The sequence below is a fragment of the Vanacampus margaritifer genome, chromosome 8 (genome assembly GCF_051991255.1).
Source record: "Vanacampus margaritifer isolate UIUO_Vmar chromosome 8, RoL_Vmar_1.0, whole genome shotgun sequence".
In the NCBI taxonomy this organism is placed as follows: domain Eukaryota; kingdom Metazoa; phylum Chordata; class Actinopteri; order Syngnathiformes; family Syngnathidae; genus Vanacampus; species Vanacampus margaritifer.
The window spans coordinates 11,239,432-11,251,979 of record NC_135439.1 but is presented as its reverse complement, the minus strand read 5'-3'; the positions used below and the strand labels follow the sequence as shown (position 1 = coordinate 11,251,979).

The 12,548-nt window shown below is 39.5% G+C and overlaps 2 protein-coding genes across 2 annotated transcripts; one reads left to right on the top strand and one right to left on the bottom strand.

The window, feature by feature from the left end:
• On the top strand, positions 1-5,331 carry ssu72 (SSU72 homolog, RNA polymerase II CTD phosphatase). Its single transcript, XM_077572930.1, has 5 exons — positions 1-272; positions 1,300-1,443; positions 3,400-3,539; positions 3,624-3,742; positions 4,373-5,331. The coding sequence occupies exons 1-5, from the start codon at positions 193-195 to the stop codon at positions 4,472-4,474; spliced, it is 585 nt and encodes a 194-aa protein (XP_077429056.1). The 5' UTR covers positions 1-192; the 3' UTR covers positions 4,475-5,331.
• Positions 5,332-5,384: 53 nt separating this feature from the next.
• On the bottom strand, positions 5,385-12,523 carry atad3 (ATPase family AAA domain containing 3). The gene is made up of 16 exons (XM_077572929.1): positions 12,193-12,523; positions 11,765-11,841; positions 11,391-11,492; positions 11,253-11,312; positions 11,111-11,180; positions 10,868-11,033; positions 8,881-8,950; positions 8,641-8,796; positions 8,512-8,568; positions 8,315-8,440; positions 8,116-8,240; positions 7,977-8,028; positions 6,571-6,641; positions 6,325-6,492; positions 6,124-6,232; positions 5,385-6,042 (listed from the first exon to the last, which is right to left on the bottom strand). The coding sequence occupies exons 1-16, from the start codon at positions 12,383-12,385 to the stop codon at positions 5,737-5,739; spliced, it is 1,908 nt and encodes a 635-aa protein (XP_077429055.1). The 5' UTR covers positions 12,386-12,523; the 3' UTR covers positions 5,385-5,736.
• Positions 12,524-12,548: the final 25 nt, after the last annotated feature.

Sequence of the window (12,548 nt, the reverse complement as noted above, 5' to 3'; positions counted from 1 at the left end):
GCACGGGGTTTCCGCCATTTTAACTTCCTGCTTTTAAAGTAGGGTGGTCTCTCGAACGGTACTCGCAGCGCGCTACTGTTTCGTTTATTTAAAGGGGGTTGTTTTCTTTTTCTTTTCTAAGAGGGGCGCAAACAAACGATACCAAGTGTTTTTCGACCGTTTTAGTAGGGTTAGCTTTCAGCCGGAGTCGCAATGCCGAGCCACCCGCTGAGAGTAGCGGTTGTGTGCTCGAGCAACCAGAACCGCAGTATGGAAGCGCACAATATCCTCAGGTAATCAAAGGCCACCCGGGGAAGAAGACGACGACACGACGACGACGTTGAACGAATTGTGCCTTATTGCGTCGTGTTTGTGAAGCCAAGCGGTTATCAGCTGACACGACGCCACACTTGCCGGGCCTCCGCAGTCCCAACAATGGACTCAGAGTGCAGTGTCACGCCGGATGTCGAGCTCTCCGTTTAAACCTTGTTTTCTGACTCTGTTTGAGTTTGTCGTTAGTAGACAACCCACACAGCCTTTAATCACACCTGGGTCCGGGCTTTTTAAAGGCCCGGACGCGTTTTGGGATTTTTTAAATTCTTATTTAAATTGGTTCATGCTGACAGAGCGCCCCCTAGATGGAAGAAATCCGGAAGGAAGAAACTGCAGCTGCGCGGCATTTGATGACGTAACTGCGCAGTGCTGCCCCCTTCGGCCACTTTAGTGTTTGCAGTGACGTGGGGTCTTACGGAAAGCCTTTTGAGCATTTATTAAAATACTATTTTTAAGATCCATTTTTTTTCTGTCACTAGTTGGAAAGCTCAGTGCACTTGTAGGCTAGTGCACTTATTAGAAAAGTATTGTGCTGCAAAATAAATAGCTTTTAAAATATATAGATTTTTTCTTTTCTTTTCTTAATCCAGTTTAAGGTCAATTATACACATTTTTCGTTTTTATTTTTTTTTGCATTTTAAAAATATGTATTTTTCTGTCACCCCTATTTTCTCATGGAAAATGCATATTGAATGTCTTTCAAGATCTCCCATGACCTTAAAATTGATATCAAATAAATGCTCCAACACCTTGTCATAAAGCTATTTGAGCATTTATTTGCCTACATTACTAATTCAGCACGCTAGTAGGGCATCAAAAAAACAAAAAAAAACTTTCAATCTTTTTTTTAGAGCAGGAATGTGTTAAGATTTTTTGTAAAGGGGGCCGCGCTGGTTGATTACTCATTTAAAATTGTAAAAATTTTTGTAGTGTCATCTGATTTACTCGTTTTTTTCTCTCCTCTATCTTCTTATCTCTTCTCTGCAGTAAACGTGGATTCGAAGTGCGCTCATTCGGGACTGGTTCTCATGTGAAGCTGCCTGGCCCCGCCCCAGACAAGCCTAATGTGTACGACTTCAAAACAACATATGAACAGATGTACAACGACTTGGTCCGCAAGGACAAGGAACTGTATCCCCGTCTCACTTCTACACATACACACACTGTCAAACAAAACACGGGATAAGTATTTCATGTGACTCATTATGTTGGCTGGACTTCAGGAGGGTGGACGCAACTGCATCGATGGGTAAATGGCATGCAAGGAAACCTCGTTTTTAGCTCTGTAACACTGCACTTAACATGTTGCAATTTGATAGATGTGCTGAAGTAAATTACAGTTTGTTTAAAAAAAAATAGGTGGAGATTTTTTGGGGGGGGAGAAAAAGGTCTGATGTATTCCTCTTAGTTGGTCCAATACAAAAACCTTGAGCCTGTATTGTGTTGACTAATCTCATCAATCTGTTGTATGAGAAACCACTGGTGCATCGCAATGTAATTTGAATATCTATACACTGTACTTATTCTGAGTAATGTTATTCAAAAATATGAATTCATTGATTTGCTGTGCTGACCACAGACATGGAAAAGCTGAGCTATATTGACAGTAATGACAAAAATATTTTTGAATGGAGTTTTCATGATTATAGCTTGCACGATGAAAACCAAATTAATTTAAAGCTGTGTATGAGTCCATAGTTGACGCTTTGAATAAATTCTTAACTCTCCAATATTACAAAAACAATTTAAAAAATGATGCAATACAGGTTCAAGAAGGGTTTTGCTGTGTTCAAGTTGAATCTACAGTGTTAAAACTTTTTCCAGGGCTCATATTTTTCTCCCCTTTTCAGGGAACGTAACTAAGGAGCTTCTCTATGCGCCTTTGGAAAAAAACAACTCATTTGACCTTGGTGGCAGTTTTTGCCTAACCATAGCAAATGTATGACACATTTATTTCACAGGAAGTATAGACCCAAATGGAGACACTCGGCCCCATATTTGTGCCCTAGCTGCTGTTCCAGCGCCTGCCCCACCCACACACTTTGTATAATTATTGATCTGGTCTTGTGCGTCAACGCACACAACTATAGAGATGCCATGCACAATGAGCTACAAGAACTTATTCAAGTTGAAGTGGTTAATGTGTACGCTTTAACAAAATATTTGATATTTGCTACTCAAAAATATCAGGCTTTCGGGTGGGATTTCAGAATGAACAAGTGAACTTGGACCTTTAAACTTTTGAACACACAGCTGTTTATTTTTGATTCTTATTTATTATTATTACCTGGTGTTCCAACGCGTTCAATGGCAAAATTCACAACTAGCTTTTCTGTGACTCTTCCAGTCTCTTTTGGAACCTGCTGATGAGTCTAAGCTCAGTTGCCACTTCCTTGTCAGAAGGTCCCGTTTGAAGCCTGGCAGTGGCAAGGTACTATTAATCAATTGTTAGGTGGACTCATGATGTCAAAATATGAGCAACATGATGAAATGGATGGTAACTTAAAATTGGAGTTGAACCAGAAATTTATTGATCCAATAAACTCGTGTATTTTGCTGTTCGGGTCTCTGTTAGAAAACAAGTTGTGCAAGTACTGAAATGTCCAACAGACTTGCGCATTCCAAAGTTTAGAGGTCAGATTGAGGTCAATGTAAACGTGAGAATGTGTTTTACTCATCCTGAAACATCACCTGAAAACCAAATATGTCTAGCTGTGAGTAATGCATGTAGAATTTATGATTGTAGCTGCAGGATGGCTTGTTGCTGTTTCTAGTACAAAAGTTTAAAATAGTTACTTTCTACAGTCAAAATAAACTTAATTTGCCTAATTAACCTTAAACACAGTATTGAGTCAGTAGCTGTAAAGCCAAACTGTTGCGCAACTACCAAATGTTGAGGCTCACGTGATGACATCAAATGTGTGTCCTGTTATGTGCGCATGATTAACACTAGAGGGTGCTGTTCCTCACTTCAAACGGACCCAACACATTCCCCTCATACCTAAAGTGAAACAATGTTAAAAGAAAAAGCTCTGCACAGAGTCCATTGCAGTCTTGCTATGTTCCTTGACCCAGCCCGTCCCTCAGATACACACAGAACGGAATCCTCCACATGCTGGACCGAAACAAGCGAATCAAGTCCAAGCCGGAGCGCTTCCAGAGCTGCAAGGAAAAGTTTGACCTGGTCATCACATGCGAGGAGCGAGTCTATGACCAAGTTTTAGAGGGTGAGCCAGGCTTCCTGTTTGACTATATATATATATTTTTTTTCAATTCAGCACCTTACGCGTGGTCATTCCGTCCTTGTCCAGATCTGAACTCGCGGGAGCAGGAGACCCTGCAGCCCGTGCACGTCATCAACGTGGACATTCAGGACAACCACGAGGAAGCCACGCTGGGCGCCTTCCTCATCTGCGAGCTGTGTCAATGTGTGAGTGTCTGCTAGGTGGAGGCGTCACTCTGAAGAAGAACGCTTTTGGTTTGGAATGAATGACGTGCGCTGACCGCTTCTGGCACTGGAGCACTTTCTATTTTGTTACACTTGAAGCCCCATCTAATATAGGAATCATTTTTAAAAGCTGATAATGCTCATTTTTGTTCAGAACGAGTCGATCGTGTCTACATGTGGCGTTGTCATGAACAGGAAATGAGCATTACAATCTAGATGGATCGTTATAGTCAAAACAAGAAATCGTATGGCTGTGTAATAAACAATATTTGTCAATATCAAGCACAACTGAGCAGAGTTTTTGCTGATACGGCGTTATTTTCCTACATTTTACCCCAAGAGACCCACAATTTAGACGGAACCGCTAATTAGGAGTTGGGTTAGGCCGGCAGGCCTACGTCAGAATGCTGATTTATTAATTTGTTTGCAAGTCCAGCCCTGTATGCTACCATTTTTTTCATTTCTTTCATATTTATGCCCTAAAAGTGTTTTTATACAAATATTAACAGTGCTTGTAATTTTAATACTGCAATAGCGTACTCGTATTTCAATCCGTATTTGTCCACGGAGCTGCCGGCCCAACATTAACCGAGTTTTTGTTCCCTCGCCCAGATCCAGCACACGGACGACATGGAGAACGAAATTGACGAGCTCCTGCAAGAGTTTGAGGACAAGAGCAGCAGGGCTTTCCTTCACACCGTCTGCTTCTACTGACGGACGCAATAAAGGACACGCAGGACCCCCCGCAAAGCGACCGCAAATAACGTGACACTTACACGACAGGCTTTGTGTTTGTGGAAAACACGTGTATGCAAAGCCGAAAGGAAAAAAAATCTTCACAATCATGCGGTCGGCTTCCACGAGGAGCACGCACTTGCCTTCTACTCCTCTTGATCAAGGTCAAGCCAAGGTCAGCCACGCCTCCTCAGGGAGTGCCATGACACACAGTCCCATCGTTATGATTTTTTTTTTCTCCCTAATTAGTTCAATCTCAAGTCAGATTTTGATTTGGTACCTGGAACTCTGTAGATGTGTTTTATTGAGCCAGCAGGAAGAATGAACTCAAGAAAATGCTTTTGTTTTATGTTTTAGGATAGATGAGTTAAGTTAAAATGTCGAGCTAGTGAATAACCAAAGCTCGACTTCTCTGAGGAAATGTGTGGTGTTGACTTGATACTCAGATTTGGATGTGATGTCTTTCAGGACATACTTCTTTTTTTTTTTTTGTATGTTTGAAAATGATGCATTGTCAGCTCAGTGCCTGATTTGTATATAGGAATATACTAAAAGAATCTCTAAGAACCATTTGTTGCTCATGTTCTTTTTTTTTTTCTCCAACCATTGCATTTGTTTTAGGACCTGTAAATACTTCAGATTAAAATATTGAGTTAGCACTTTGCATGGAGGTCAGTTATTGTGCTCACTGGAAACCTCTGTGCTATTATTTCAATCTTTCGATGCGGTATATAAATTGTATATATCAAATGTAAAATGTCTACTTCTCAATTGAGACCAAAATCCAAGCATTAGTAATAATGAAACCTATTTAATAAATATTTTAAAATGTGTCATACATTTTACGAAGCCATTTTGAGGGTAAAATTGCTAAATAAGGCAACAAATGTTACAGGACTCGATCATCTTTATTTCATTTCATCAACATTACTTCAGGCGCATTTGTGTTTTTAATTTGAAAGTGCCGCACATGTCATCACATTGTCGAAATTACTGGTTGTCAGTAAGGGTGAAAAAAACAATGTTATTCTAGCGATGATGATGTACATGAAAAGCAGAGCAATTGTTACTGTTTATAAAAACACATTTTAATCATACTTGATTCCATTATGCACTTTATTACTTGATGTTGTTACAGACAGACAAATAGTTTTACTTCCACAAGTGAGCGAGTTCCAAGATAGTCCAACATGAGTGAAGACATGATTCCGAATCTTTCTATTTCATTGAAACAATCTAACTCAAACTGGAGTTCCATCTTTTGGAGGCAAACCAGTCTTGTCCACTTTTTCGGCGTGCTGCTCTAAACTTGCTTCTTCACAGTCCGGTCTGTCTGACGGAGAACTTTGAGCGATCGCCTTCCCAAGTGGCAGATTGAAGCCCGTTTTACCTACGGCGCCCCCTGCTGGCGGAGGCGTGAGTGTCTTGGTCTGAGCCTCTGCTCTGAGCCAGTCCATTTTCTGCCGATGCTGCTTGACGGCGTCGTCCACGCGGGCGTCGATCATGGCCTCCGTCAGCACGCCGTCCTCGGAGGAATACGCCGCGGCCTGCGAGGACACGTCGATAATAAGACGATCGTGGATTTTGAAGGGATTTTTTTTTTTTTAAAGTAACGTTAGAAGACATACCTGCCAGGCCACTCCTAATTTGGAGATCTCTCTACCGGACATGCCTTCTGCCCGCTTAGCTATCTCAGAGCATTTTTTACCATAATCAAACTGCGCCAGCTTCATCCGTCTGCAGGAAGATACACAGATTGTTTTACTAAATGGTTGATCTCTGTTTCCTCAAGCAATGACTGTTGTCGCATAAAATACTTTTGTACTCACTGTCTCCCTCCGGTGGCGGGCTCCAGCACATATCTGTCAAAGTACAAGCGCACCAGCCTCTCTCTCTCCTCCAACCCCGGCAGAGCAAAATTGACTATTTCATCTATACGGTCGTTAATGGCCCAGTCGAACTGCTCTGGTTGGTTACTGGCCAACACCAACATGAATCTGGATGGTAAATAAAACAAGAAAAGAGCACGATTAGAGATGTGAAAAAGACTTTTCGAACGGAAAATGGACTTTTACCTGTTGCTCTGCTCCCCAGTGCGATACAAGAATGCGTTCAAAGTGGCTCGGAGATCTTCACTGATTTTCTCCTGAAAACGTCAGCAGCAACGATTAGAAGTAGTGATAGAGTGATTATCTGTGCTGATATTCAGCATTTTGACAAAAATCAGCATTGTCCTTTTTTTTTTAATTTTAACAAATCTAAAAGCCGATTAAGCTGGGAGTTCACTGAGCGGGGAATGCTTGCGAAAATAGCAAATTGAGGGTTTTCCTCAGGATTTGTGAGATGTTCACAGCCATTTTTGCTTCTCGCAAAGACATTTTGAACATATTCAGATAATTTGTCACCGTCTGCGAAGACCTTTTGAAAAGAACCCTGACGGAAACCCAAAATGAGGTACATTCGCAATTTCGCATGCATTTGTCACCAAGTGAGATACAGGGAAATTTTCACTTATGAGTTTATTTAAATTTCCACTTTATAAAAGATTATAAAAGACGATGCTGACACTGGGAAAACCCTATACTTTTCAGTTTTTTTTTTTTTTTTTATAAATAATTAAATTAAATTAAAAATAATGTTGAAAATTTGGAAAACTTTACTATTTACTTGCTTAGTTTTTAATTTAACTGAACACATGCTGATGACACTGGGAACTCCCTACACTTTTCTTATATAAAAAAATAAATAATAAAATTATGTTGAATTTTTGGCAAACTTTATTTACAGTAGAAAACTTTAGAGAACTATTTAATTGCTTGGTTTTTAATTTAACTCAACACATTCTGATGACACTGGGAAGTCCCAATATTAACAATTTTTTTTAAAGAATTATGAAATAAAATAAAAAAATATGTTGAAAATTTGAAAAACTTAATTTACAGTAGAAAACTTTAGAGAACTATTTAATTGCTTAGTTTTTAATTTAACTTAACACATTCTGATGACACTGGGAACTCCCAACACTAACAAAAAAAATTATTAAAAGAATTATGAAATAAAATAAAAAAATATGTTGAAAATTTGAAAAACTTAATTTACAGTAGAAAACTTTAGAGAACTATTTACTTGCTTAGTTTTTAATTTAGCACGCTGATGACACTGGGAACTATTTTTTACAAAGCTGTCTATTCTTTATATGTTCAAAATTAAAAGAAAAAGACATTTCTTAAAAAATTTGACATAAATATTTTCTCTTTTACTGCAAATGAATATCGGCTTTCGGCCTCCTTAACTACTAATAATCTGTATCTAGTCTATTGCTAATTACAAGTTAGCTCAAAGGCTATCCTAGCATTTTTAGCCTTGGCTCCATTAAAAAGTGCTTATGTTTTTAATTATTATTATTAATCAAAAGTTTCTCATTTGATTTCAAAGAACGATAATAACACATGTTCTTAGATTCGGCACAATTCAAACTTACAGTGGATCTCTTACGAAGGAATGCGTCGGCTTCATCAACAAACAACAGCAGGCTAGAAGAACAATATCATAATAATTAAATTATTCAAATAAAATGAAACGAACTGGTTTATATCTTATTGCCGTGTTAGGTATCTTACCCTCGTCTGCTGGTGTTGGCCCAGTCAAACACTTTATGCATGGCGGTCACACCGTCGCGCCCCATCGGTGCGACGTCACCGCCGGTCATGATTGCGTAATCCATCCCAGAATGCATTGCCAGCTTCTGCTCAAAACAGACGAATGATTTACAGCCTTTCCGTGTAATCCAATTTTGAAAAAGTTGTCAAAATGCATCACCTTAGCAAACAGCGTCTTGCCCGTGCCCGGGGGTCCGTACATCAGGATGTTCCGGTACAGGCCGTTATTCTGCCTTGTGTTTCTTGTTGCTATGGCGACGTCACGCACGCGCTCTTCCAAAGTGGGCTTGAAGGTCAAGCAAATTGTTAGAACACTACTTACTTGACACCAGTTTATTGTGGCTGTTTGATTCTTACATTGAGCACAACTCCTTCGAGGGCGTCCTGAGGTTTGCTCTTCAGCCTTTTCACCGTCTAAGAAAGATTGACAAAAATGATTACAATGTTTGGGTTCAATCCAGGGTTTGAGTGACCTCAAAGTCCCACCTTGACTGGATGCTTGATGGCCTCCGCCACAGTGAAGCGGGACGTCTCTCGCACCAGAGACGGTTTCCCCAGTCTCGCCTCGATATAACGACCCGCCACCCCGGTGGCGTTGCGGGCAGAATACACGCCCACGGCTAAAAGGGTCAGCCCGGCCACCTTGTTGTTCGCAAGGAGAAAGCGTTGGACAACCAGTTAAGTCTGTTTTGTGTCATCGGGGACATTGGACAGTGGAGGACTCACCGTGGCCGTGACTTTGTCCCAATCTGACACAAAGGCTCTGAATCCTTCTCCAAATACGGCACCGGCTGTCCTGAAAGTAACATGTATGTATGTTGATAACATCAGTGCGATGCGTGTCTCATTGATATACTGTAAAAACACACATTTAAGGCAAATCTGCACAATCGAATGAGCTTTGACGATTGTCTTCAGAAAGACAATCAGAGAAGTTTTATGCTCACGTTCCAAATGCCCTCTTGTAATCACTGTTAATTATTTTTCAGAAATACCTTTGACTCGCAATTACCTTCAGACCAAGGTTATGATAGTTAATGAAAACGGACTTATTAAAAAAATAATAATAATTTTTTAAACACTTAATAAAATAAAAATGAAATCAAAACTATATCAAATTATATCTTATGTATATAAAACTAACTAAAACTAAAATAAAACATTTAAAAAACACTGTTAATAAAAAAGAACAAAAAATAAAATAAAAAATTTAACAATATCAAATTATATGTTGTTTATAAAACTAACTAAAACTATAAAAAAAATTAAACACTGTTAAATGTTATGTTTATAAAAGTAACTAAAACTATAAAAAATTAAAATAAAACAAAAAATTTAAAAACACTGTTAATAAACTAAACAATATCAAATTATATCGTATGTTTATAAAAGTAACAAAAACTAAAAAACTAAAACAAAAATATTTTTGGGGAAAAACACTGTAAATAAAATAGAACAAAAAAATATATATTTTTAAAACAAAACAATATCAAATTATATCTTATGTTTAGAAAAGTAACTAAAACTAAAAAACTAAAATACAAAATAAAAAACACTGTTAATAAAATAGAACAAAATGTAATGTTTTTTTTTTATAAAACCCAAACAATATCAGACTATATCTTATGGTTATAAAAGTAACACAAATTTTCCTTTTTCATTTTTGTCATTTAGTATCACTATACACAGTATCATTAACTTTTTGGATATTTATTTTGGTATTCAGTAGCTACAGAAAAACCAAGGTCAGTTGTTTGAGAATTGTAGTTTACATTGTTGCACAATACTTACGGACCTTTTTTTTTTTATCTTGCACTCGACAAATACAAAAAATAAAACTAATCTTAACTAAACTAAAACATCCCCCACCACCAAAAAAAAGAACAAACTTGCTCCAAAAAACAATTAAAACTAACTGAATTGAAAAAACATTTACAGTATTTATTTTTTAAACAGAAATCAACACGAAATAAACAAAAAATCCAAAATTATTCTAGCCTTGCTTCTAACTCACCAATTTTTTTTAAAAATGTGAGCTTCCTTGTGAAAATGTCCATTAGGAGTCACAAAAAAAGATTCCTCTAACCCTGGCCCCTTGGAAAATTAGGGGGAAAATCCCCCGGCACCAGCAATCAGCAAGATTAGGTCGTCATTTCTATCATAACCTGAAAAGCCTCATTGGAGCTCAACAATGAACAGGCAGTCCGACATTTTGGTTTGAGGAAGCCATTTTGAGCCAATTCCAGGTCCATAACATGGCACGTCCTTAAATCAGCCAATATTAGCTCTTAAAGTCGGACAATTTTTAAGCTTTTTTTTGTACATATTAGCACATTACAATATAAGCCAAATATACTGATGTTCAAACATTTCCCCTCCCAAAAAAAGTGGCAAAAAAGGCTGTTTTTTCCTCTGTTGTAAAAATGACAAATAATAAAGGACAAAGTCATTGTAAGAGTCAAAAGCTCTGCATTTAAATCATATTATTTATTGCTGTAAGTATTAAGTGATCTAAAAAGAAGTTATTTTATTCATCATATGCCAATTCATCTGTGATCTGAGTTTTATTCTGCCAAATATTGAAATCGGCATTGGCCTAATAAATAAATAAATACATAAATGATGAAGCGTTCATTCTAATTATAATTGTCACTGTTGTGAAAGTGTACCTAATGTTGTGTCCTGAGCGCATGCGCCTCAACCGGCATCTTACTTGATAGACTCGAGGACCGTCTGTCGGTGCTCGGCGGCCTTCAGGCGGATTTGCTCGCGTATGATGTCGGCGTTCTCTCGCTCCACGCGAGCGCGCGCTTTGGACTCGGCATCGATGCGCAGCATCTCGTTCTTGTGCCTCAGCTCCATCTCGTGCTCGATGGTCGCTGTCGGAGGAGAACATCAAAATCGGCCTCCAGCTAATCACCGGATGTTTGGGTTGAACAAGCGCCGATGCACGCACCTTTCCTCATTGCTTCCTGCTTCTGAACAGACTCTTCCTGCTTGCGAAGGTTTTCCTCATTCAAGATTTGCTGAGTGGAAAAAGGACAAAATGATTGCAAAAAAACATCAGAGGAATGTTTCACTAAATCGGGACAGCTCACCTGTTGTCTTAGCTGGTCCTCATAACGCTGCCTGGCCAGCTTGTCCTGGTACTGAGCCCTCTGATGAAGATGGGAAGAATGACTTTAGTAAAAAAGGAGGGAGGAAAAAATGCCAGGCAAATGTGGCACAAAACTCACCGCTTGATGCTGCTTGCTCTCTTCATTTAGAGTTTTTCTCCTCTCCTCACCCTGGATTTTTATCTGGTCGCCTTTCAGCTGCTCCACGGCCGCTTCATACTCCTGTCATGATGGAAAATAGAAGAAAAATACTTTTGGCCTCATTATTATCTCAAAGGAAATGCTGTTATGCTATTTCTCTAGCGGACAGACAATTTGTTCCGTGGGAAAGTTACATTTCTTAAAAAAAAAAATACGGATAGTTACTGTAAAATTATAACTATAAACTGCAACTTTTAGACTTCCATTTTAGCAGATAGCTAAAACGACGTTAATTTGACCAAAAGTGAGGTAATGAACGGTGTTTTTTTTTTTTTTTTTTTTTTTTGCTGTACCTTAATTTTGCCCTGGTGTTCCATCTGGGTGCTCTGCTCCTGCATGCGAGCCAATTCCAGAGCTTCTTTGGCATGTCCTGTATGGATGACAGTACAGGACAGGACAGGACAGGACATCAGAATGTCAGCCTTTTCTACCTAAATGGGTTTTGAGCAAGTTGCCTTTCTTGAAGGCACACAGACTGGATGACGACCTTTGAACCATGCCTGTGAGTTTGACTGGCGATGGGAGAATGCAGAGTTAAAAAAAAAAAACGTTGTTTGGCTCAATTGGCACGTATTATTGTACAATATGTGAGAAAACACCAGGTTACTGGGCCTCGCTATCAAAGAGACTACAGGAGTCAACCAAAATGAAACCTGGGTACTATCCCTAGGTGAGAGGGTAACCAATGAAAAGAGCCCCCCTCTCCTTTGCGAATACTTACGAGACTTGTCGAGATCCTTGGCCGCCTGTGCAGCCCGCTCCAGCCCGGTGGGATCGAAGTTACTCCATTTGTCCTTGGGTTTATCTCCGCCGCCGCTGGAGCCACCGGCCGGCGGCGGAGGGGGTGGAGGCGGAACCGGCAAACCGGGAGGCGGCTCCGGTTGCCCCTTGTTCAGGCCGAAAAGCCACGACATTTTCGGGAGTGAATAAGGTTAAATTCGGCCAGTTCTGAAGGTAAAATCCGGAGGAGGATGCCGAAGATCTGTCACTGGACTTCCACGCGTGCCACTGACTAGTGGCCTGCGCATGCGCAACAGAGTGGTTGAGTAACAGCGACGAAAATTGGCTAGGGTTGAG